The sequence below is a fragment of the Lissotriton vulgaris genome, unplaced genomic scaffold (assembly GCF_964263255.1).
Source record: "Lissotriton vulgaris unplaced genomic scaffold, aLisVul1.2 SCAFFOLD_1876, whole genome shotgun sequence".
Classification (NCBI taxonomy): Eukaryota; Metazoa; Chordata; class Amphibia; order Caudata; family Salamandridae; genus Lissotriton; species Lissotriton vulgaris.
This window is the reverse complement of record NW_028245941.1, coordinates 247,358-272,618: the sequence shown is the minus strand read 5'-3', so window position 1 is coordinate 272,618 and position 25,261 is coordinate 247,358. Positions and strand designations below refer to the sequence as shown.

General features: G+C 47.7%; 1 protein-coding gene across 2 annotated transcripts in view; it reads left to right on the top strand.

Moving 5' to 3' along the window:
• LOC147666222 (cullin-9-like) overlaps window positions 1-25,261 on the top strand; it is a 326,973-nt gene that overhangs the window by 185,613 nt on the left and 116,099 nt on the right. For both annotated transcript variants that reach the window (XM_086949198.1, XM_086949199.1), the window contains exons 17-18: window positions 4,722-4,827; window positions 5,150-5,245. In XM_086949198.1, the coding sequence (XP_086805324.1) occupies window positions 4,722-4,827; window positions 5,150-5,245 (202 nt within the window). The remainder of the gene's footprint in view (window positions 1-4,721; window positions 4,828-5,149; window positions 5,246-25,261) is intronic.

Here is a 25,261-nt window from a genome sequence, read left to right as displayed (position 1 = left end):
TGCTTCTAATACCGAATACGCTCCGCAGACTCCTCCGATGATACCCAGTCTTCTTTGATGCACATTCCCTGCGATGGTGAATGACTCTTTGTTGAATGACCTGATTGCTCCAAGACTGAATAAGACATAGCCGCGCAGTGACTCTCTTGTTGGTCTCGACCTCACAAGCAAAACAGTTACACAATCAGTAAAGGAAGCTTCGGGCTCCTTCGTGTGTGCAACATTCTTGTCACTGACCGTGTCAGCTCAAACCTCAGCAAAGGTAGTGCCCCTTTTGGGGCAGGCGTGGATCTCGGAAGCGCCATGAGCTGCAGCCTCCGCCGTCTTCCAGGTGCTCTGCTCTCTCAAAAGCTCTTTTTGCGATAAAAAAGCCTGTTATTTCTCCACTTATTAGGAGTCAATTACAACAGATAGCAGTATCATCCAAATTATTTATTTATGTATGTATATGGTATTTCTATGGCACAAACCTGGCCAAAAAGTATTGTAGTGCTGTACATGGTTAAAGATCAGCATGAAGTCAACGAGTCATAAAAAAGGAGCGGGGTTGTCAATACTTAATACATTCTGATATAGTGTTCTTTGAAGAGGCGAGCCTTCAACTCTTTCCTAAACTGGACCAGTGTTGGAGGTCTTGATGAATACAGGGCTGTTGTTCCAGATCCCGGCTGCATAGATGGACAAGGCCGGCTGTCTTTTTTTTTTCCTTTATACACTTCTTTGTCTGCAGTGTTGGCTGCTGGTGTGCAGAGATCCACGAGAGGCGGTGAGTTTGTCTGCAAGATAGATGGGGGTGCTGGTCGTGATGGCTTTGTAATGATGCAGCTGGTTCTGAACATGGTGCGGGCAGCAAGGGGGGGCAATGAAGTTCCTTCTGGATGGACCGATGTGCTAATATTTTTTCAGGACTCGGATGAGACATGCTGCAGCAGGCACGATGTCCTTAAGGCCATTGAGTAGGGCATTACCAACACCCAGATTCAAAACTATCTGGGCTGGAACAGCACTTCTCAAGTTACTTTTTAATTTTTTTGTATAGAAGAGAGAAGTGGTACAAGGTCATCTTAATTTATTCACCCACCCTCCTGCCTTCTTAAACTTCTCCCCTTTGTCACTCTCCTTACCCGGATTTCACTTCCACTTCTCATTACCACTACCCAGTCATCCTGACTCCCTCGGCAACACCACTGCTCTTGTGCACATATTCATGAATCACACTTGCTCTCATCCTCATGTCTACACCTCCCAAAAACATGCGGGCTCCTTTGTTGCTGTCCCTTCCAGCTCCTTGATCTCCCTCTTCTCTCTAAAGCATGGTAGAAACGCGAATTCAACGCTCGCCTGGTGCAGGAACAGAAAATTCATTTTGCAGAAATATTAATTAAATGATAAGAAATCAGTATTCTTCAAAAGTAGAAGGAGGCTTCATGAGATTAAAGATAAAAAATGTAGAAAGTGCTTATTCTACAGTATTGGGGTTTCCATAGCTTCACATACTTGAATCGTTCCCTATCATCACGCTGGGAGCTCCACCGAGCAGTATCTGTCTCTGAGGCTCCAGAGGCTTGTAAACATTGTCAATTTAGTAATCAGACTGTATTGAAGAGAAAGACCTAGACTACAACCAGTTTGTTTCAGCACTCTGAACCTCACTTACCCCAGAGGCGACCTCGGATATTCCTGCGGCATTTCCTGTGGAATGGAGACTTCTAAAACGTCATTTTCTGATTTCTCATTTTGTTTTAATCTCTACTGGCCCTTTTCTGAAGGGGACCAACTTTTGACTTTGATGCCAGTGACCTTGATTGCTTCGGAAAGGCAGAGTCCCCCCAAAAAGTCCTTTTCAGGCCCAGCAACTGCTATGATAAAAAGCGACTGGATGTGGGGATCCTTGTCAGACGTGCATTTACTGCTTCTATGGGCTTAAGTACAAAGACTGCAACCCTGCCACAACGTTTTCTGCAAAAATACTTGAATGATAGAGGAGGCCGTCTTTTGAGGTGGCTCCTAGAGAAAGTCAGGGCTGGTGACCTGCCTTCTGAGGATGAGGCCCATCCTTCAGCTTAAAAGCCTCAAAAATGTCACATAGATCAAGGTATGGTTCTTAAAGCTGAGGCGTTAGCTGATGACATTGCCTCTACCTCCGCGTAGTGGTCACTTAGGGCCATAACAATGTCTGGCGATGCTGAGCAGGCCAGTAAAACCACAATTTGAGGCATGGTCTTGTGTGAAGTGCCAACTTGTTGAACCGCCATCCACTCTGCTGTCGATTACCTCTCTGCCATCTAAGTTAGTGCCACCATTGAGCACGTCTCCACCAGTGAGGGCTTATCCATGAACGTGGAACATCACATCAATGACCACCCCTCTACTGATGACGTCCACGTCTGCACCGTTGGTGATTTCATCATCTTTAACACCTGATGCAAAGAACTACAAAAAAATCCTTGACAACACTCATCAGAAAAAGGAATTTACTTTGACTGTAATTTCAGAAAAGGGAGTGCCAGCTAAGCTACTTCCTTCAGGTACCACTTCAGGTCATCTCTTCTCCCTTCTAACGTTATAAGAGACTGACGATGGTTCTGAAGGTACAGCTTGGCACAGCCAGACGACCAACAAGGCTATGAGTAAAATGTCAGGATCATGATGTCAAGAGAGGTCATGATGGTGTTTGGACTGTCGATCCAGAGACTGAAGCCCAAACCTACCATTCTTATCTTGAGGATAAGTAACATCCACACTGGGGATATACGTAATCCACATTCTGATCATCATATGAGTTCTGCTCTCTGGAGCCTTCATCAAGGTACCCCAGTGTTAAAGTAAACGATCGGCTTAATCTCTGATCTTCATCGCATGACTTCATCGCATGATAAAAAATGATTACGCTAGGTTTCATCAGAATGAACCACAGCAACCACCACATCCGCCGGAACATTTTAAAAAACAGATTCACCTCCAACTCGTGACCACGAGTGGACGGAATTCCATGGTGATGCGAATTATTGTGAGGAGGAAGAGGAAGGACAGGGTGTGGAAGTGGGATGACTGTTGTTCCTGTAAAAGGAGATCCATCTCCACCTTTCCCAGATTCACCTTGAAATGTTATAGCGAGTTTCGCTCCTTGGTGGAAAGAGCTTCCACTGAGTTTACTGTGTAATTTCAAAGAGCTGTGAAGAAACATAGTGAAATACATATAGTTATCGACTGAAATTTGGCAGTACCAAATCAAGCAAGATCCAGCTTCTGTCCCTGAAATCTGGATAAAAACAAAATGCTATGCTCTTCAAAACACCTTGGTGTAAGGATGACTACAGTCAAAAGGCTGCCCAAGCTGCACTGCCAAGGTCCTGCAAACCAACATCCCCAGTGCCACTTCTGATGGTGAGCATGGGAAGATGGAGGCTTTGGTAAGAGGGTTTCTACAGTGGCTTCAACCTCTACAAATGACCTATTTGGAGGTTAAAAAAAATGAGAGATACTGAGGCAGCTCGCTTTGTGAGTGTCTTAAAATATCCCCTTTTGAGGAGGTTATTACAGATGTTGTCAGCAGCAGCAACAACCATTTACAATAGACTTCAATCTTATTTTCCAGCCGAAACGACTTAATAATCCTAATACAAATAGCAGGGACAAGAGAAAGGCAGTTCACAGTCCAAAAAGCAGGATGTGTGCTGTTGTTGACATCATAGCACAACTAATTGTCAAGAACCACAATGTGTCCCTCTTGGTGGGAGAGTTTCCAAACTACGTCTTGGGGTTCCCGTAACATTTGTCAGATGAGCACTGAGAATGGTCCGTTTTGCCCTCATGGGGGAAAATGTCCAGCAGCCGCCGCACTGCCCACCAAAGGGGACGCACCAACAACGACATCTACTGCAGTCTGAAGTCCTTACTATTATGGAAAATAATTATTGAGAACCTGTCGCCCAGGCCCAGCAAAATAAGGAATTCTACTCCAGATCTTTCAGAAGTGTGGCGTCTCATCCTAGATCTCTGTCAATTGAACAAATAGCCAAGAAAGCAGTCATTGGAAATGGTTACACTTCAAGAACTGGTGCAGAGGGAAACTTATGGTTGTGTGGCCTTCAAGATGCTGAGTTGCATTTCCTGAAGCAGCCAAATATCGAAACTCCAGGCTGACGGAGTTCACAGCGCAGGATGTCCAATATTTCCTCTTCATGTAGTGAGAGATGGGTAGTTGTCAGGCAGAGCAGTGAGCGAGGAATTTCTTGACCCAGGCCCTGACCAGTACTAACACCTCTTCCTGATTTGTCATCTCTTTTAATCCTTCCCTTGCTTCCCTGGCTCACAAAGCCCCTTCTCTTCCTTCTGTCATTCCTCCTGCCTTTGACTCTTCATCTCATTCCAGCCATCTTTAATCATAATAAAAAAGAGGTCACTGGTACCCAGTTTAATAATACTAAAGTTGTTTCCCTCTTCCGTGTACAGCATCTCATTGCTCTCTTGCAGGGGCCTCTCCATCTAGGCTGAATTTCTTTTTGAGGCTTTGTGGAAACCTATAGATAATCAATTTTGGCCGCCTTTTGAGTATTTAATTCTGGTTACAATTTTGAGTACCCTACAATACAATAGAAACCCTGCTCAGTAGCTGGGATCCTTTTTCTCTAACCTATGTGCAGCTATTTGAACGAAGAGAAATTAAGATTGTGTACTGCCATTACTGACTGCTGTCTCTTATCTCTCCAATCCCACAGGCAGCTCATCCTTCTAGTCGCTGGCGAAGATTCCAGCTACATGCCGGCCCGGGTGGTCGTTGTTGGAGGAGAGACCCCCTCAAGCATCACCACTGAGCTCAACACAGTGAGTATGTGGGAATGGATCGAAGTCTCGTAAGGAGACTGGTGCTTATAAACTAAACATGCTAAATCTGCAGAGAATGGCTGAGACGCAGTTTGTTACTATTCTGATTTCAGTCCATACACCCCTCAACTCCGATTGACTGAAGTATCGTTGAACTCAACACAGCCCTAGTGTTCTCAAATCCAATGTTTAGAGCCTGGCCTGAGAGCCGGAGTCTGAACATAGCATTTGCCACTGATAATGCTGTACAGGTCCACCCAGCCCTGATCCATACTTTCGTTCCCCTTTGGTGTTTCTGACTTGGCCTTGTTTTTTTCAATAGGTGAACATTCCTGCTACTGCTAGCCGTGTAGTCTTATTGGAAAACTTGACGCGGTTTTGGCCGATTATCCAGATCAAAATCAAGCGCTGTCAGCAGGTGAGTGACCCCGAAGCACTGTGCATGCAGTATATTGACAAAATGCAACTCCTGTTAGTGTTAATTGTGGTTCGGTGGCGTACTGTGACAATCCTATTATAATAGCAAAGGTACACAGAGTGAGAGGCATTTTATTGGTTGTTTCTTCTGTTATAACCGATAAACTGCCTTTACTCTTCTTTTAGAAGGACCTGCCCATTCTCCAGTACTTGTATCTTTCATGGATTCAAATGCTTGATTTACTGCCCGTAGTGAGGCTAGGAGTTGATGTGTACATAGCGTCAACTAGTTCTGAGAGTTTCTCTATGCCTTTTCTCTGAAACCCTAATTTCTATGCCACTGTGTAAAATGAAGAAAGAGCGGAGTTTAGCAATTTTGGTTGCACCAGCTTAGGTCCGACAACACTGGTGTTCGGAGCACTTGAAAATGTCCATATGAATCCCAATTTAGTTTTATCTACATTCTCCTCGGCTGTCTCTCGATGATGTGAGTGTTGTAACATAACCCATAGTCCTGACAATTGAGGGACCTGCTGCTCAGGTCGTGGGACCTGATTCGAGTTGGCCGACAGGTACTCCGTCACGAATGTGATGGATCTCACGTACTCCTTAATGCAAATGCCATAGAATTTAATGCACTTGTAATAAGGCTGATGGGATATCTGTTACGTCTGTCCACTACAAATCGGGCCTTTAGATTTCTGTTGCTTAGACCTCCAAGAAGTTTGCAGACAGATTGTGCAGGCGCCCAGATCTCCATCCTGAACGGCAGCCTGCATTTTGAAATGGGCACGTTTCATAGTGTGGGCAAGCTTTAAAGGGGCAGAGATTCTTTCCTCCTCACACCAGCTTCTGCCTAACCAACTCCAAGGAGCCAAGACAGGGCTAAAATACTCATCCATCAGAGTTCACCTAATTGCTATTTCTTATCACCCGAAAAGAACCAATCAAACACCTTTGTTCTCTCTAGGCTAATGAAGCAATTCATTAATGGAATGGACACTGGTTTCAAATGTCAAGTCTATCTTAAAACCTTCATGTTCAATCAGCCTTAATGAAGCTCCTTTTCAAACCTTTTCAGAGGACGTCTATTCATCGTCTTTCATGGACAACAACCTTCCTACGTGTCAATGCCTCTGCCAGTAGGAAAAATTGAAATGCAGGCGTTCTCCATAAATTAATCAAACATAAGCTTTTGTAATGAAAGTATCTCCAAGGTTCCCCTTAAATCAGCTACTTAGGCTACCTGTCTCTTCTTTCTGCTGTTTTGCTGGTTACATGTTTTTTTGTGCCAAGAGATGCCTGAAACTTAACTCATAAATAAAAGTCAGTCAGCCCAAGTTTTTGTATCTTTTCCTAAAGCTAACAAAGGCAGAGCTTTGTCTAAGCAAGGCATATGAAGATGGATTGTCTACTGCAGCAGTTAATTTCATACACTAGCTGGATTGTTGACTTCTACTGATGAGCACTATGGATATATCTAGCCCGCCTCTTTCAGCTGTAACAGAACTGCACTTACGCCACACTGCAGCATCTGTGTTGACACTGAACTCCTTGCTCTAGTCAGGAGCTCTTAGCACTGGAACAGAGCACAATGCCTCTTTTCAACACTTCACCAGCCAGTGAACTTACTTGGGTTGTTTGTTCACAGAACTCAGTAGCCTTCTGGTGTCCTTAGTGTCAATAGGTAAGAGGAGCAGAGTCAAGTTAGACTGTCAATAAAGTTTTCCCCTTTGGGTGAACTCATAAGAAAACCACAGTTTTAGCACTAACATACATAACAAAACATGCACTCATATAAACTAGGAGCAGCTAATGATCAACATGAAACAGTCATACAAAAATGTACATTTTATTTTGGTAGATTAAAAAAACAGAGAATTTAAAAACAATACATTATAACAATTCCAAAATTCATAATACAAAGTATGGGACAACACATTAGGAAAATAATTCCAGTTAAAAAGAGGGAAAGAAACCACTAGTATGAGTTGAATGATAATTCCTACTCCAAATTATAGATTTGATTTCGCAATTTTTGGAGTATTGTTCCTCAACATCTTCGTGATTCTCCACCCCAAACAGTTGCATCGACGCGTTTCGGTTAAGGCATGTAAGTATTCAAAGCCAAAAACCTTCTTCAGGATTTAAAAATAGTAGTATCCCACAAATACATTATCTTGTGAATCAGCAGATTGATATTTTTCGCGGTACTATTGGGATCATCTGTCTTCCACAAGTACCTTAAAATGTGTATCCGGTATGCGTATAAAAATATACTGCAGTTAGACTTTGGTAACGGCTGGGTCGCGTTACTTTTTACAAATTGGAAGAAGGAATTCTTCTATTCTCCTCTGAGCCAGACCGCCCGCAGCCTGCTCGTATGGGCTACTGGCCGTAACGTGGGTTTCTGTATTCCGTTCACTCCGTAAAACTGGTTTCTGATGGATACATCTGCCTATGGATTCCTCACCTTTTGAACTACCCCTTGCGCATCATTCCACAGAAACGTTTTCAGAGCTCTCCCTCGTCAACAAGGACGTCACAATGGAATGGCTCCACCCACGACTCCACTTGACGTCATCAGAGCCATAAGAAGACATAGTCTGCGTGCGGACGTCGGTTCCCATTTTTCCGCTCCATCGATGCATAACGGTTTTTCTGGGCTCTACATTTTTTTGTAGTTTTACACTGTTACAGTTGTCTGTAATTGTAGCAGTGGGATGGCTGCCCAGAAAAAGCCAGGATTTAAATCTTGTAGGGAATCACAGACCCCCACGATGATTGTCTTTGGTGCCTGTCATCTGACCACGACGTTGAGGGATGCTCTTCATGTCGCCGTATGAACCCGAAGGTCCTCAAGGAGAGGGAAGCAAAACTGTTTATGGCCATGGCAAAGAAGCAGAAGAGGGGTTGGGAAAGGTCAAAGTCGAGGTCCAAGTCACCGACCATGCACACCTCAAAGTCGTCGAGGAAGCACAAGAAGAAGCGGCGTCATGGCTCCAGACGTCACTCTTCCAAGGACAAGTCGCTGAAGTCAGGGTCTTCAGATTTACTGCGTCAGAGGAAGAATGAGATCTCTTTCCCCTTCACTGCAGGTGACCCCAGCTCATTCTCCAACTCCGAGGGGATCTCCGACGCCCAGGGAAGCAACGCCTTTGCCTCCAATCACTTTGTCTGCAGCCAGATCCAGCCTTACAACTTCGGGTTGTTCCTGGGCAGGCAGAACCGGATCCGTACCGACCTTTTCCGGCTCCAGGAAAGGATTCTTCACATTTTTCAAATGCGATGTATGGCATGTTTAGCAGGGCGACTAACCCTTCCGGTGCGCCTGTTTGCCCAGTGGGTCCGCTTTCCTTCAACATGGGCTTACCCCAACATTTGCTCAGGCACCTTTTATGCCGTTCATGCTGATGACCCCCAATTGGCCTCTCCTGACGCCGAGGTTCTCGTCGCTGATTTTATCCCAGGAGGGAAGGATGGATTATTCTGCCCACCATCTGTCTCCATCGATGCCGGTTCGAAGTCACTGGCGCCATGTCTGGCTCCACCCACCCATGCCGATACCGAAGATAAGGTCAAAAAGAGAGGCTCAAAGTCTTCTGGAAGAGGAAGAATCCCAGGAGCGACAGTAAGAGGTGGAGGAAGGGGAGATAGTAGATCCCACGCATTAATTTGAAAGGCTTCCGGAAGGTAGTGGGTTGGATACGTCGCCAGAGTGGGAACTTTCTTCTCCTAAGGCTCTTCCTTCTCAGGAAGTTTCTTCCTATCACTCGGTCATCAGGAAGGCTACTGACCTTATGGATTTGAAGTTGTCCACTGCAGAGGTCAAATCGAACATTCAGAGGGAGGCTCTTTGCCCTCCATCATCGGTGACAGTGCCCTTGCTTCTGTTCAGTGAGGCCTTGACGGAACCCATTCTGGAAGTGTGGCAAAAGCCTATGTCTGCTCCAGCTGTGTCCAGATCGGTGGCAAGGTGGTACAAGGTTGCGCCTGAGGATCCAGCCTTTTTAGCGACTCACCCTTCACTCGAGAGCTTGGTAGTTCAGACTTCATGTTTTTCGAAGCAATCTTCAGGTTCCTTTCCATCCACTCCTGGGGATAGGGACTCAAAAGAATTGGAGCAGCCTGCAAAAAAAGGTATTTTTATCATCCAGTATGGCTTTAATGCAATGTGCCTACCAGGACGCTACATACCTTCGTTGACTGACTCGGCTAAGGAAGTGATGCCTAAACTCACAGAGGATGTCCAGGGCCACTTTGCAGAGGTGCTGTTGGACACTCAATCTGCGGCCTGTCAAGGTATTCATTCGGGGCTTGACATGGCTAAATTTGTTGCTAGGGTGATCGGTTCCTCAGTGGTAACTAGGAGGCATGCCTGGCTGAGAGGGCCGAGTTTCTCTCCAGATGTTCAGGCCACACTTTTAGATCTTCCTTTTGATGGCTCTAGACTTTTTGGGACCATGGCGGACTCAGCACTAAAGCGCTTTAAAGACAGTAGAGCTACCGCTATATCTCTAGGTCTGCAATCTCAGCCTAGGGGTTTTGGATACAGAAGATTTCAGGGCTTTGGAAATGCTGCTCCATTTTGGGCCTGACTGCAGCAGCAGCAACAGGCAAACCCACTGTATAGGACATATAGAGGGAAGGGTAGAGGCCCTCTGCGTGGATCTGCTTACCAACAAGTCTCCTCCTCCTCCTCCTCTCCTGTTCCCCCAACTGGCTCCACAGGGAAGAAGCTCTAGCTTCCCCATCTTAGAGCATGTTGGACCCGTGGGATATCAGATGTTCCATTTTCTAACAAATTGGAAATCTGTTACATCAGATCTCTGCGTTTTGAATCTCGGAGAAAATGGTTACCCCCTTCCTTTCCGGGAGTTCCCCCTTCTTCCCCCCCCCGAAAAAATGGGCGATTGAGACCCATCTTAGACCTCAGGGTCTTTAATTTTTATCTCAAACAGGAGGAATTCAAGTTGTCCCTAGGTCAGCTTCTTCTGGTGCTGCAGCAGGTAGACTAGATGGTGTTGATCAATTTGCAAGATGCGTTATTTCATATTCCCATCCTGAAGTCGCATCAAAAGTATCTCCGTTTTACGGTGGGGTCCCAACACTAGCAGTTTGCGGTCCTTCCGTTCGATCTTACATCCGCACCATGGGTCTTCACAAAGATGACAGCAATGGTAGTGGCACATTTCAGGAGGTCAGGGATTTGTGTTTTCCCCTATCTGGACGACTGGCTGCTCAAAGCAAAGTCACCAGAGATGGCGCTGCAAGTGACGACTGAGCTGTTGTTCGACTTGGGTTTTTCGATAAATGTACCCAAATCTCACCTGGTGCCCTCTCAGCGCAACCTGTTCATAAGGGTGGTACTGGACACAACTGTGAGTTGTGTTTTCCCGCCTCCTGAGAGAATTCTAGACATACAGGGGGTGATTCCAATGTTTCAAGATCGAGCGGCCGTTCCAGTCCTATAGGTCCTACCCCTGCTCGGTCTGTTCGCTTCCTGCATACTGTTGGTCAACCATGCACGCTGGCACATGAGGGCACTCCAGTGGTGCCTCCGCAGGCAGTGGTTTCAACACAACTGAGGTCTCAGGGAGGTGGTCAGAATCTCCAGAGACACTGCAGAGAAGCTGTTCTTGTGGAGTGTTCCAGGCAAACTGTCTCAAGGGAAGGCGTTTCAACCTCTTTCACTGGTGGCCACAGTGATAGCGGATGCCTCCGCTCTAGGGTGCGGAGCTCATCTGGGGGATCTGGAGGTCAAGGGCCTTTGGTTACAGAGAAAAGATTGCTTCATATCAATCTTCTGCAATTGTTGGCGATACGTTTGGCTCTCAAGGCCTTCCTTCCCTTTGCGGTCAGTCAGTTCAGGTCCTGACAGACAACACTACCGCAATGTAGTACATCAGCAAACCGGGAGGAGTAGGGTTGTATCGCCATTGCAGTGAGGCTCTACAACTCTGGTCCTGGGTTCGGGATCTTCAGATTTGTGTAATTGTAAATTATCTGGCCAGGGTGCTGAATGTTGCTGCGGACAGTCTCAGTCTGCATTACTTGGCCAATCACAAGGGGCGTCTCCTCTAGTCATGAAATTCATTTAGGGTCTCACTAACCGGTTTCCTCCCACTCCATTTATCATGCCTCAGTGAGATTTAAATTTAGTTCTGCTTTCTCTGCATAGTAGTCCACTGAAACTTCTGCCATTCAAGACAATCTTTCTGATTACAATTACTTCTGCCAGGAGGGTTAGTAAGCTACAGGCTCTTAGTTCTAAGCCTCCTTTTACCTCTATTCAGCGGATAAGATGATTCTTAGGACCAGAGCTGCTTTCCTGCCTAAGGTGGTCTCTCCCTTTCACTTAGGATAATCGATCACTTTACCCACTTTCTATCCTCCCCCTCACCCTTGTAAGGAGGATGAGAGCCTAAGGGGGGGTCAGCTTCTACCTGGATAGGTCAAAGGACTTCAGGCTGGGCAGCCAACTCGCCATTGGTTATGAAGAGCATGAAGGGCAAGGCTGTCCACAAGAGAACGCTGTCCAGGTGGATCATCCTCTGCATCAAGATCTGCTACTCCTTGGCCAAGAAGGAGCCACCTGAAGGTATTCCAACTCATTCCATCCTCATTTGGTATGGGTAGGCAGGAACCCTCCTCCGGGAGCGGGACTGCTTGCGGATTCAATTCAAAAGGTGAGGAATCTGCGGCCAGATGTATCCATCAGAAGAACAAGTTACTTACCTTCGGTAACGCTTTTTCTTGTGGATACAGTATCTGCCAGTGGATTCCTGACTGACCCACCCGCCTCCCCGTTGCCTGCTTACTTATACCGAGAAGATTTTTGGTGCAAAATTCAGGTTTCATTGTTATTCAAAAAAATGTGATGTTTGTTAGTAGGAAATGTCTATTTCTTAGAATATCCAGTTTCTTTTCTCCTTTAAGTAGTATACAGTGTATACTTGAGGAAATGTTGTGTACTGTATATACTTGTGAAATGTTGTCGGTTTACCCGTGCGCCTCGAAGGCACAGAAAAAATGGGTGGAACTGATGTCCGCATACCGACGAGGTCATCTTACGGCTCCAATGACAGCACGCGGAGACGCGAGCGGAGCCTTTTCATTGTGACATTGCCGTCAACATGGGAGAGCTATCAAAAAGTTTCTGTGGAATGCTGTGCAAGGGGTAATTTAAAAGGTGAGGAATCCACAGGCAGGTACTGTATCCACCAGAAAAATCGTTACAGAAGGTAAGTAACTTGTTTGTTACATAAAGCGCTGTATGCCTTGCTTCTCCCTATCTGGTGGGTGAAGCCATTCCAACATGTGCAGTCGCTGATGGATATGAGTCAGCTGCTAGTGGGCAGCTGCCAGAGAGTGGAAGATTTAAACTTAAACAGTACCTTCGTTACTATGGTAGAGGTGGCCACTCTGCTCCAGGTTATATGTGGGAGAATGTCTCCGCCAGGTGAGGGCTGATCGGAGCATCTCACGGACTATGTGGTTTTTCATATGTGTGTATCTCAGATAATGCTGCAGTGTTCAGTTGTTTTTAGGTTTCTTGTATTCTGCATGACAAATGCTTATGAAGACAAGTTTGGAAAAAAAACGAACTTGGGTTGTTTCATTTATGTGCACTCTGTGAAGATGCAACCGTGCTCCTCTACCCTCTCACAAACAGAATAATATCCTTTGATGTCTTAAAAGGTCCTCATCTGGGAAATTGAAACATTCGAGTGGGCTCTTCCATTTGCTGTGTTTTAGCCTCACGCTAAAAGCCTTTGAGAGTGGGGAGCTCGTTCTGCACTTTGCAGAAGTCCCCCTGCAGCTTGCACCTCTGTGAGCTCAGGAAAGGGGCCACTGCCAGGCTGGTTCCTGCAGTCGCCATAACTAAGGTCTTGCCCTGGCTTCGTGCAGACGCACACATGGAGCATCGCATGCCGCCGTGGTTTGCACCTTTGCTTGTGGGTTACATAGATTCCTGAACAGCTTGAGGATTGATCCAATGCCCTGACCAGTCTTCTCCAATTTCAGTCTTTCTTGTGTCCCACCACATTTGTTGTTGCCTGGTTTGATTTCTTTACCCGACACATGAGCGTTCCCAGGGTGGTGAGTAAGCCTCAGTTTGGACACCTTCAGTCGAGGGATTACACGGGGCTAGAAAATATTCAGGAAGCAGCTGGACTTGGTTGCTGCGTGAAAGCAGGAGTCCTCACTCCTTAATCCCATCTGTGATTACGTTTATCTCTGTGTGCTTCTCTTTCAGCAGTAGGGCTGTTTTGCTCTCTGAGCACAGCAACCAGTTTCTCGTTTCCCAGTGATATTTACCAGATTAAGAGTATAGTGATACCTTCACAGCTGAAATCTGCTATAATCATAAGCCATGTTACATTGCTTTGTAGATTGTGATTATAAATAAACAGGCAAATAACCATGACCTATCTCTCTGGTGGTGGGAGGGGGGGGGGGGGGGGGCTTGCTTGTCACCTATGACCCTTCTGCACTAGTAATGGGGAGAAGATGTAGCCTAACGGCTAGAGCGGTCGACCTCAAAGCCGGGGTCCCGGGTTCCAGTCTCAGCGATGACGCTGAACATCCTGTGATTCTGGGCAGATCAATTTAATCTCCCCGTGCCTAACAAAAATTAATGTGTCTGTCTGTTACCCAACTGGTGCTCATGTAAAGCGCTCTGATACCCGATGTCTCGGCTCTAGTTTGTGCTATATTAAACGTAAAAAATATGAATAATAATAATGTCATCTCTCTGTGGTGGAAGTGGCTTCCTTTTGTCCAGCTACCATGACTGGTGGTGGTGACAGCTCTTATCGTTCTTGGGATGTGGTGCTTTTCATATGTGCTGCTGGCGAGGGAGGTGTCCTGTCCGTGTGTATGTGTGCACACTTCATTGTTCAAAGTAACTGAAAGTATCCCATCAGGGACACGTTGCATGACTCTACAAGACTTGACTCGTACCCTGGAGGCCATGGTAGCCTGCAGGTTCCATCCTGAGTGCCTCAGTACTCAAGTAGATTTGCTTGATTGGAGGGGTGGAGGGAGTGCTGAGGAATCCTCACCCCCTCCACTGTGAGCCCCAGTTTCCGTCTAGCTCAGTCAAACACATCTCCCTCATTACTTATAAGGTCCCAAAGGCGAGACCTATTGGCTATGCCAATGCTTGTCTGACTAGGCAATCTTGATGGCTGTCTCTTAGATACTGGAAACATTTGACTAGAAAAGGGACAGGAGACCCTTACAATCCTGCCCTGATGCGATGGGTTCAGTTCCTCTTTATTGGAATATCATGCAGAATTCATTTGTTGAGTTTCATGCTACATTGTTCTGATTTGCAAAGTTGTTTCGTAACTCATGTTTGCACCAGTAGGGACCCTTTTGCATAATTCTATGTAGATGGTGCACTGTGTTGGAAACGGCAGCAGCGACCACAGATTCCCAGGTGTAAGCCTGGAATACCTCCTGCATTCCAAAAATCTGAAAATTTACTCTGAGCGTAATGGAAAACCAAAAGGAGTCAATTGTTTTTTCTAATAATAATCGGGCTCTGTAAGAGGTGTATTAGGCAGTGAAAGGCTCATTATGATGACTCCTATCCGAACTTGCTCTGAAATATACAGAAATTGTGATAATATACTAGACTATAAAATGTGTATTTGGCCCCGACGGCGGAGCGGGCGCGCCAAAGGCAAGCCAGTCTGCGCCCGTCCTCGCCAGTCCATCGCCTCTCGCCTGTATCCCTGGTCGGGGTCGGTCTGCCTCCTGTAAGTACGACAGAGAGGAACTTATGAAATTAAACCTGACTGACGTGGTCTGCAGGGAGCCGTCGTTCCAGCTAGGCGAGAAAAAACTGAATTGCCAGTCTTGTGCTTTCTCGACATGTGCACCCTCTCGGGTGCACCAGACTATAGTCTCAGGGAAACAAACGCCATGTACAGTTTTCCAACTAAACGTGCGATCACTCGCTAAACATCATATGGAAGTTCATACGCTAATAAGTGATGAGTCTCCAGATGTCTTTTTCATCTGTGAAACCTGGTTGCGAGATGATATGCTAGGGATACTGGGTCTGTCTCTTCCGGAAGGGTATTTGATTAAGACTCTTAACTCTAGGGGAGGTGGTATAGCAGTTATACATAAAGCGCAGTATCCTTGCTCCTTTATGGCAGAGAACTTATGTGGTAGTGAATGTGCCCGTTTCAGGCTTGAAATAAGCCCGCATTTTACATTTTCTGGGCTCTATATCTACCGACCTCCGGGCCCTGCGTCCAAGTTTAGTGAAGCTCTGTTAGAGTTGGTTAGCTCATCAGTGGTGAGATCCGCTAACTTTTCTATTTTGGGAGACCTGAATCTCCATTTTGATCAGACACTGGATCCGGCTATTTGTAATTTGCTGGCAGATTTAGCAGCCTTTCAGCTTGATCTATTAGTACATGATGCCACCCACTTAGCAGGACATATATTGGACCCTATTTTTTCCTAACATCCCAGTAGTACATATAGCCCAGCCTGTGCCTAAGGGATGGACAGATCCTTACCTGATTAAAGCCAGCCTGAAGATAGCTGAACCTTTTAGGATTGACAGGACCAGTTTGGTTCTCAAGAGGCCTTGGCACAAACTTAAACTAAAGGATTTTCATGCCTTCCTGGGAGAGTTTCCCTTGGGGGACTTGGTTGATCCTGAGGTGGCATACACCTCCTTCTGTGACTGGATTGGGGGGGACTTGATGCCTTTATCCCAGCTAAATGGGTTAGGGGGCGTGGGTCTGTCTCCAATCCATAGTACAGTGAGGCTCTGGGAGCCCTGAGAAAGGACTGCAAAAGAGCCGAACGGACATGGAGAAGAAATTATAAGGATGGCGACAAAGTTACTTATTTGGCTAAACTAAAACACTATCATAAAATGATCTGTTCTACACGTGCTAAGTTTTATGCCGAAGAAATTAAGACTAGCCCCAACCCTACGAAATGTATTTTTAAGATTGTCCAGGAGCTGAAGAGTAACAGAGCCTCTGGATCTTATATAAAATCGGCACAGCAATGTGAAGAACTTGCTTCTTTTTTTGTGAATAAAGTGCAAAAAATCTACAAAACATTTACGCAACACTCCTCAGTTCCGAGTCCTGTCAGTGTTAGAGATGGGGTCTCTACTTTGACAGTTATACCAGAGATCTCCTGTGAAGAACTTGCTGAACTCTGTAGGAAGGTCAAATCGGGATCTCCGTCAGACCCCATGAGGCCGGTGCAATTCATGAAGTCACTGGCGTTTTTTCAGCAGCCATTAGGCCATATACTCAACCTATCCTTTGCCACGGCCAGAGTCCCTATGGCCTGGAAACAGGCCTGGGTTTCCGCTATCATTAAGAAGCCCTCACTGGATCCATCTATACCAGACAGTTTCAGGCCGATTTCTTTACTTCCGTGGGCAGCTAAGCTTGCAGAGGCACATGTGAACAAGGTGCTATCTCAGTACATGAGCCTCAATGATATCCTGGATCCGTCTCAAACGGTTTTAGACCGGGCACAGTACCGAGTTCGCCCTACTAGCCACCACTGAGCATTTCCGAACGATTCTTGACGCCGGTCAGAGTGCAGCGCTTATTCTATTAGATCTTAGCGCTGCCTTTGATACGGTGTCCCATGACATCTTGTTGTATCGCTTGGAGGCAATAGGGATCACGGGCCAGGCCTTGGAATGGTTTCGAGCATTCCTTATGGACAGATCCTTCCGGGTGTCGGCACCGCCGTTCCTATCTCAAGCCCAATCCAACGGCCAGGGGGTTCTGCAGGGCTCTGCGTTGAGCCCGTCTTTGTTCAATCTTTACGTGCAACCTCTTGCGGTAGTGGCAAAAGACTGGGGCCTAACGCTGGTATCGTATGCTGACGATACTCAGCTGGTCATCACCTTAGCTAAAGGGCCTTCTATATCAGCCACTAGGTTCAGAGATGGGATGGCAGCAGTTGCTCAGTGGATGGCTGACAGTTGTTTGCAACTGAATGCTAGCAAAACGGAAGTGATGCTGGTAGGGAAAAACACCTCCCTCTGGAATGAGCACTGGTGGCTGGCCTCGCTGGGTACCATGCCAACACCAAAACCAGTGGTTAAGAACTTGGGAGTGTGGATGGATGCGGGTCTCAATTTTCAGACCCACACGAAGAAGGTGGCTGCGACCTGCGTGGGCCTGTTGAGAGGTCTCCACCCCATCCTGAAGTTCTTCAATGCGCCAGTTCGGCAGCTTATTGTCCAGGCTACGATTTTATCGCGCCTGGACTATGCGAGTGTGCTGCTCCTGGGCGCAAACAAAGCCGAGATCCTGCGACTCCAACGAGTCCAAAACTCGGCAGCTAGAGCACTGGTCGGACTTCCCCGTAGATGCTCTGCTAGAGCCACAATCAGAGGCTTACACTGGCTTCCGATTGGCGCAGGGATCCAGTTTAAAGCACTCTGTATGGCGTTTAAAATCTTGAAATGTAAAAGTCCTAAGCTGTTGCGGCCTCTTCTAACCTCGTACATTCCCCAACGTAGCTTGCGCTCATTGGGACAACATCTGGTAATCCTACCTAGGATTAAACTGTGCCGTGCCAGGGGCCGTTCATTTTGGCTCCTGGCAGCTAAGTTGAGGAACTCCCTGCCAGTCTCTATCCGTGGCATAGAGGACACATTAACCTTCCGGAAAGCCATTAAGACCTTCCTCTTTCCATTGTCTTAGGGACTGGGATTTCTTTGGCCAGCTTCTGTTTAATCTGTACAATTAGACTAACAGCGCCGGGACGCCTCTTCGCTGGGGAAGCTGTGCGCTTAACAAAATTATACCATATAACATAACATAATGACAGGGCATCATTATCATTGCAATGACCATTGACAATGTGTGGTTTCCTACTGTGAGTCCAGGGAAGGCACGAGAACAAATGGTGCCAAAAATTAGTCAATGGAAATAAACACATGCATTCATCCACCGTTGCAAGTATTGTCGCCAACAGTCTCGAGGAACCTTTTTTTTTTATTTTTTAAAACAAGGGCAGTATAGATGCATGCGTAAGTATGGGCTCAAAAGCACCAAACAATACTACTAAGTTCAAGGCCCGTTATATTGCGGAAAGAAATCTGCTAGCCTCTATCAATTATGTCGGGATCGGTCATTTTCAGCTTCGTAAATGTATGATATTCTGATGCCATCATGTGGCCACTTTTGATATTGCAAGCATCGGTATAAACACACTGGCATGTTAATGTTTGCACTTGCGCTTGTGCTGGCATCCATGACAGCGAGCAGCTGCGCACAGGCCATATGTTTTCAAGTAGCACGCGCACCGCTGCTCGCTCTTGCAAGGTGGATGCCAGCACAAGCGCGAGTGTGCTTGAAAAGGAGCAGACCAATTTCTAAAGGTAATCTCCTACACAGCGCATGCTCGCTGCCTAGGCGAGACCTAAAAACTGACCTTATAGGACAATACACTTGTGCTTAATTTGGACTGAGGTGTGTGAGATTAGCCAGAGGCAGGTCCTTGCTGTTTGCTACATTCCTGAAGTGCTGACTGCAAGGAAACAGGCTTTTTGCAGCTTCCCCAGTTCCCCTCCCGCCACCCCCATTTTGACTACTAAGCACTGGTGAAATGACTTTGAAATACCTTCAGCCGGATAATAAGGGGTCACTACATGTGCTTCGACCCTTACAATGTAATATGATTGATTGACGTGTACCCAACTGTCATAGCCTAATTTACTTGCAAGTCCCTAGTATATGGTACCAGTGATATCTAGGGATGTAAGTTGGAGTGTCCCCCAGGGACTGCAACACTTGCTGTCTGCTCTGAGTGGGACAAAGTAACACATGGTTTCAGTCGCCACTGGGGACTGGAAGAGCGGTTTCAAACTGGTGACTCGACTCTGCCTTTAAGCTAATGGCGAAGCGCAAACCTCCCTTTTTAAGTTACTTACGTCACTCCTGAGGCAGGCCTAACGAGCCCAGAGGCAGGGGGCTGTATGGTAAAAAGTGGAACATGCACTTTTACTTGTTCCAGTAGCAGAACCCTAAATTATAGTTTTTACAAAGTAAAGGCTAGTAGCCTCTTGGAAAGTGCTGGGATACAGGTTGACACCTCAGCGCTGCTAACTTCTGAATTGGACTAAAGTTGGTACTGTTAGGTATCAAAAGAATCAATGCATTAAATATGATTTAAAGGTTAAATTGAATTTAGTATCACAGCTGGGCAAAATGCAACTTTAGAAGTCACAACTTTAGTTGCCTACGTTTCTAATGCCTGTTTACTGTCATACTTGGGGTTACTCCTGCAGACAACTTTCTACCTTCATGGAGAGAGGAGCTACCAACTCGGAGGAAAGAAAACAATAAAGTCCTGCCTATGGAGGAAGTGTAAACTCCCCCCAGGCAGGAAGCCACACAGGTGTTAGCCCAAAAGGCGAGCTTCATAGGCAAAACTGGCTTTAAAGGGCAAATGGGGAACACTTGGGAGAGGGGCTGCTCTATTGTTTAGGCAGACAGGCCGGCAGTAGGGACAGGGAAGAGGAAGCCATTTGTCAAACCAGTTTTTAAGGGGTGTGTAGTCCCTTTGGTAGCCACACCTCTGGGTTAGGCTAGGGAGCTCTGGACGCAGAGAGGGGTGTTGTACCATGTTAGGAGTTTGCAGAATGGTGCATCTTGGGATAGTCAGAAGCCACACTTTCCAGGAAGTGGTCATCTGGAGGGAGGAAACCTGCTAGCCCATTGCTACCAACCACATCGTACCCTGCGGGCATGTTCTTAACCGAAATAGGGCACCCCTGGCACCCAGAACTCTGATCTCGACTGAGCTGGAAGAAGGACTGAGTATGGATTGCTCTGTTGCTCCGTGAAACTGGCAAAGAGAAACTGTACTGTTGTGGACTGTACCTACTGGCTAGCAAGGAGAGGGACTGTGCCTGCCGTATCCTGCTTAAGGAGACGTTTTCTCCAAGGCACAGCCAAAGCCAAGAAACTCCATGGGCCAACTGACTGGCCTTCTGTTCAAAGCACTGGGACACAACAGCTGAAGAAGCCTGCCGTGGCAAGTTAGTAGCCCAAAGTCTTCCAGGCTCTGCCGTGCAGCCCTAGGGACCAGGACCTAAAGAACAAAGTTGCACCGAGTCTGCTGAGTCTAAAGGCCTAGTCTTTGTGCAGCTGGGCCCTCCGGAGAAAGAGTTATTAAACCAGAGAGGATTGGGCTGTGACCGCACTGAGAGGACTTTGGGGGCACCAACCGTGTAACCAGGACCACCTGACCCCTATCGTGGACAGTGGAGCTACGAAGCAAAATCTATCCCTAAAGTGGGAGAGGCGATAATCGATGCTTCTGTGGATGTGATGCTGACAGGACCTCGATAAATGGCAGGAGCAACTGTACCTTTTTGACGGCTGGCTGAGGTGTACTTTTTAGCCTGAATTCCAGAACCATAAGTTTAACATCCCTTTGATGTGGAAGCCTTGTTTAGTCAATCAATCAATCAATCAATCATTGCATTTATATAGCGCACTACTTACCCAGAGGGTCTCAAGGCGCTTGGGGGGTGGGGGGGGGATCTGCTACTGCTCGAACAACCAGGTCTTGAGTTGCTTCCTGAAGGCGAGGTGGTCCTGGGTCAGGCGGAGGTGGGTGGGGAGGGAGTTCCATGTCTTGGCGGCGAGGTAGGAGAAGGACCGTCCCCCTGTGGTGGCTCTACGGATGCGGGGGACGGCGGCGAGGGCGTGGCTGGTCGATCGAAGCTGGCGTTTGGGAGCGTAGAACTTGAGGCGGCTGTTGAGGTATCCTGGGCCTTGGCTGTGTAGGGATTTGTGTGCGTGGGTGAGGAGACAGAAGGTGATTCTCTTGTTGACCGGGAGCCAATGCAGATCTCTCAGGTGTCCGGAGATGTGGCTGCGACGGGGGATGTCCAGGATGAGTCGTGCTGAGGCGTTCTGGATCCGCTGGAGTCTCTTCTGGAGTTTGGCGGTGGTTCCGGCGTAGAGGGTGTTGCCGTAGTCCAGACGGCTGGTGACGAGGGCCTGGGTGACCGTCTTCCTGGTCTCGGTGGGGATCCACCGGAAGATCTTACGTAGCATGCGCAGGATGTTGAAGCACGACGAGGAGACGGCGTTGACTTGTCTGGTCATGGAGAGGGAGGAGTCCAGGATGAAGCCCAGGTTGCGTGCGTGGTCTGTTGGTTTGGGTGCGCTGCCTAGGGCGGGGGGCCACCAGGAGTCGTCCCAAGCGGCGGGTGAGGATCCCAGGATGAGGACTTCCGTCTTATCTGAGTTCAGTTTCAGGCGGCTGTTCTTCATCCATTCGGCTACCTCTTTCATCCCTTCGTGAAGGTTGGCTCTGGCGGTGGCGGGGTCGTTGGTAAGGGAGAGGATCAGCTGGGTGTCGTCAGCGTAGGAGATGATGTTGAGGTTGTGCTGGCGTGCGATGTCTGCGAGGGGGCTCATGTAGATGTTGAAGAGGGTTGGACTGAGCGAGGAGCCTTGAGGGACGCCGCAGATGACTTCGGTGGCTTCAGATCTGAACGGAGGGAGTCGGACTCTCTGTGTCCTTCCGGCGAGGAAGGAGATGATCCACTCCAGCGCCTTCTCCTGGACTCCGACGTTGCTGAGACGTTGTACTAGGGTACGATGGCAGACAGTGTCGAACGCCGCGGAGAGGTCTAGGAGGATGAGGGCCGCTGTTTCTCCGTTGTCGAGCAGCGCTCGGATGTCATCGGTGACTGCGATCAGGGCGGTCTCGGTGCTGTGGTTGGCCCGGAAGCCAGACTGCGAGGTGTCGAGGGATCCGTTCGTCTCGAGGAAGGCGGCCAGCTGCTTGTTGACGGTCTTCTCGATGACTTTAGCAGGAAACGGGAGCAGCGAGATGGGGCGGTAGTTTTTGAGGTCGGTGGGGTCAGCCGATGGCTTCTTGAGTAGAGCGCTGAGTTCGGCGTGCTTCCAGCTTTCCGGGAAGGTAGCGGTGTCGAAGGAGGTGTTGATGATATCCCGCAGGTGGGGTGCGATGATAGCGTCGGCCTTGTTGAAGACGTGGTGAGGGCAGGGGTCGGTTGGAGATCCGGAGTGGATGGAGTTCATTGTGCGGACGGTGTCTTCGGTGCTGATCGGAGTCCAGGTGCGGAGGGTGGTGGTGGGGGGCGGTGGTTCGGTCGTGGTGTTCGTCGGTTGAGTAGTGAAGCTGTTGTGTATGTCCGCGATCTTGTTGTGGAAGTAGGAGGCGAGGGAGTTGCGGAGGTCTTGCGAAGGGGTGATGTCGTTGTTTCCGGCGTTGGGGTTGGAGAGCTCTTTGACGATGTTGAAGAGTTCTTTGCTGTTGTGTGCGTTGTTGTCCAGTCGATCCTTGAATGCAGTTTTCTTGGTGGCGCGGATGAGTTGGTGGTGTTTTCGGGTGGCGAGCTTGAGGGCAGTCATGTTGTCCGGTGTTGGGTCTCTGCGCCAGGTTCTCTCGAGGGCTCGGCAGTTCTTCTTGGAGCTCTTGAGTTCGTCGGTGAACCATGGGGCTTTCTTGCTGCCGGGTTTGCTGGGCGGGGTCCTCAGGGGGGCGAGCTCATCTGCGCAGTCGCTGATCCACTTCGTGAGGTTGGTGGCCGCCTGGCTGGGGTTCGTTGTGCTGGTCGGAGGGTTCATGCTCAGGGAGGACGCGAGCTGGTCGGCTGTGATCTTGTTCCAGTTCCTGCGTGCAGCCTGTTGCTGGTGGTGGTGGATCGTGGTCCTTGCGAAGCTGAAGTGGACGCAGCTGTGGTCTGTCCAGTGGAGTCCGGTGGCGTGGCTGAAGACGATGTCCTTACAACGATGGTCAACATACAGGTGAGGCTTTACAGCCTATAAAAGCTGACATGGAACAAGCATTCTCTCTGGGCATCTTACTGTTCCGTTGTCCTTTCAACGAGCAAGTGAGCTGGGATCCCTTGTCCCTCCGGTGAGGTTAACTACCATCGCCGTTATCAACCACAGCAATCGTACTACAGCAGACAAGAGTATTACCCTCCAGCGAGATCCACCTCAGTTTCCTCTCAGCTCAAAAAAAGAGGCATCATACCGTCCAAACCAATGGACATGCACTTCGGTTGACCTCAGACTGGCACGGATTACCATCTGTCGCTTTCCCTTCCTACTGGGCTCAATTGGTGGAAGGATTTGCACTGCTACCTATCTTAGGAATCTGTAACATCGTACAGATGGGTACTATATGTTGCAGATTTCAGCTACTTGTTGGAATTTGTCCAACTACCATGAAAAATGGTGCAACCGCATCTTTAACTATTGCAGTCTGAAATCCTGGCTGTGCTGAAGAGGAGAGCTCTAGAATCTGTACTTGAATCGCAGTGAAAGAGGGGCTTCTATTTCAGGTTTCTCCTACTAAGAATAGAGTCTTGAAGAGCATCCCTAGGGATAGAGGAGACCGCTGCCCCAGATGTAGCGCAGAGAGAGCGGGCTTCTTACATTTAGCCTGGGACTGCCCTTCGGTCAGGCATTTCTGGGTGGGGGTGGTGGATCGTACAGTCACATCTACAGGCCTTCAGATAGCGACGGACAACATGCATTGTTTGCTTGCGTTAGTCTCCAGACCCAAGAAAAGGAAGCTCTCATATAAACTTTTACAGTTAATGTTGGTGTTCGCCAGGCGCAGGGTGGCGATCACTTGGATGGGACGGAGGGCTCCGGAGGTGCCCATTTGGCTTAGGGATGTTAGAGAGTGGTCCCTGGCTGAGGAAACCCACATGCAACTTACTATGAGGGACGAGAAACTGCAGGACAACTTACTCGCCTGGCGAGTCATGTGTGCCTCAGGACTAGCGGAGAGGGTGCTGTCCTCCCATGGTGAGTCTGACAGTGCGAGTAGCGGGGTGTGTACACCAGTTGGGTTGGGGTCTGATGGTGAGGGAGGGGGTGACCCCCAGAGTTATATACCACCTATAGTTGTGATGTGCTTGGCTGCTTCCTCATGATGTTTTATTTGTCTGCTATTGTGTTTCTTCCTCATACGTCCATACCTCTCTGGATGCTGCCTATGTTCCTAAGTGCCGATAATGAGGTTGTCGAACTGTATACATGCATTGTAGCGATGCCAATTGGGTGTTCTTGTACATGTCAGGTAAACTGAAAAATAAAGTTAAAAAAAACAAAACAATAGAGTCTGGGGAGTGGTGCCCTATTTCCGATCTACGTCAGACACGTTTCTCAGGAATCAGTTTCTCTGAGTGGTGTCATTCCAGAAAGTTTTGCAAATGTTTCAAGAGGAAGAATTAAGGTGGCATTAGCTCTTCAAGACACTTACATTCCACTACACACCAAACATTCCAAATGTATTTCAATTTAATTAGTTGAATGCCACTGCTAATTGATGGTTCTCCCAAAATTATTTACCAGATGCATGGCCCCGGCAGCAGCTTTCCTTCGTGGTCAAGGTCACAAAGTGTTCTCTTTCTTAGACAATTGGCTGATCAAAAGGGTCTCATTGCCCGCAACCAATCCCTGAGCGGCCACCCTACCTCAGACTTTGTATAAGTGTGAAAGGAAAGAGCCTCAGGCATGGAAGAAGGTGAGTCGCATGAGAATCCTTGAAAGATGTCAACAATGGAGAACTACTGTTATAGGTAAGTAACTAGTTTCTTCTCCAGCACTGGATCTTTCGTAGATTCACGTGCATGAATCTGAGTAGTAAGCAGTATGCAAGAGTTAATATATCCTGTCTACATGAGATATATGCATATTTGCAAATATGGTAAATATCCCAGGAGAAAGATCACTTATTGAAAGAGAGATACAAGAACGTTATGCCCAACCGCAGACTCTCTGGACAGACCAGCATCAAGGCAGCAGGTTGCCATGAAGGTGTGGTAGCTCTCCCATGTTGCCACCAGGCATATGTTAGTCAAATGAGCTCCAGCCTATAGTACTCCAGTCCGGCCATCCCACAGGTAGGATGTCCTGTTCCAGTAACCTTTAGAAGAGGACCAGCTTTAGGTAATAGCCGATACTATCCTTCTAATAATAACTGATTTTCATACAGA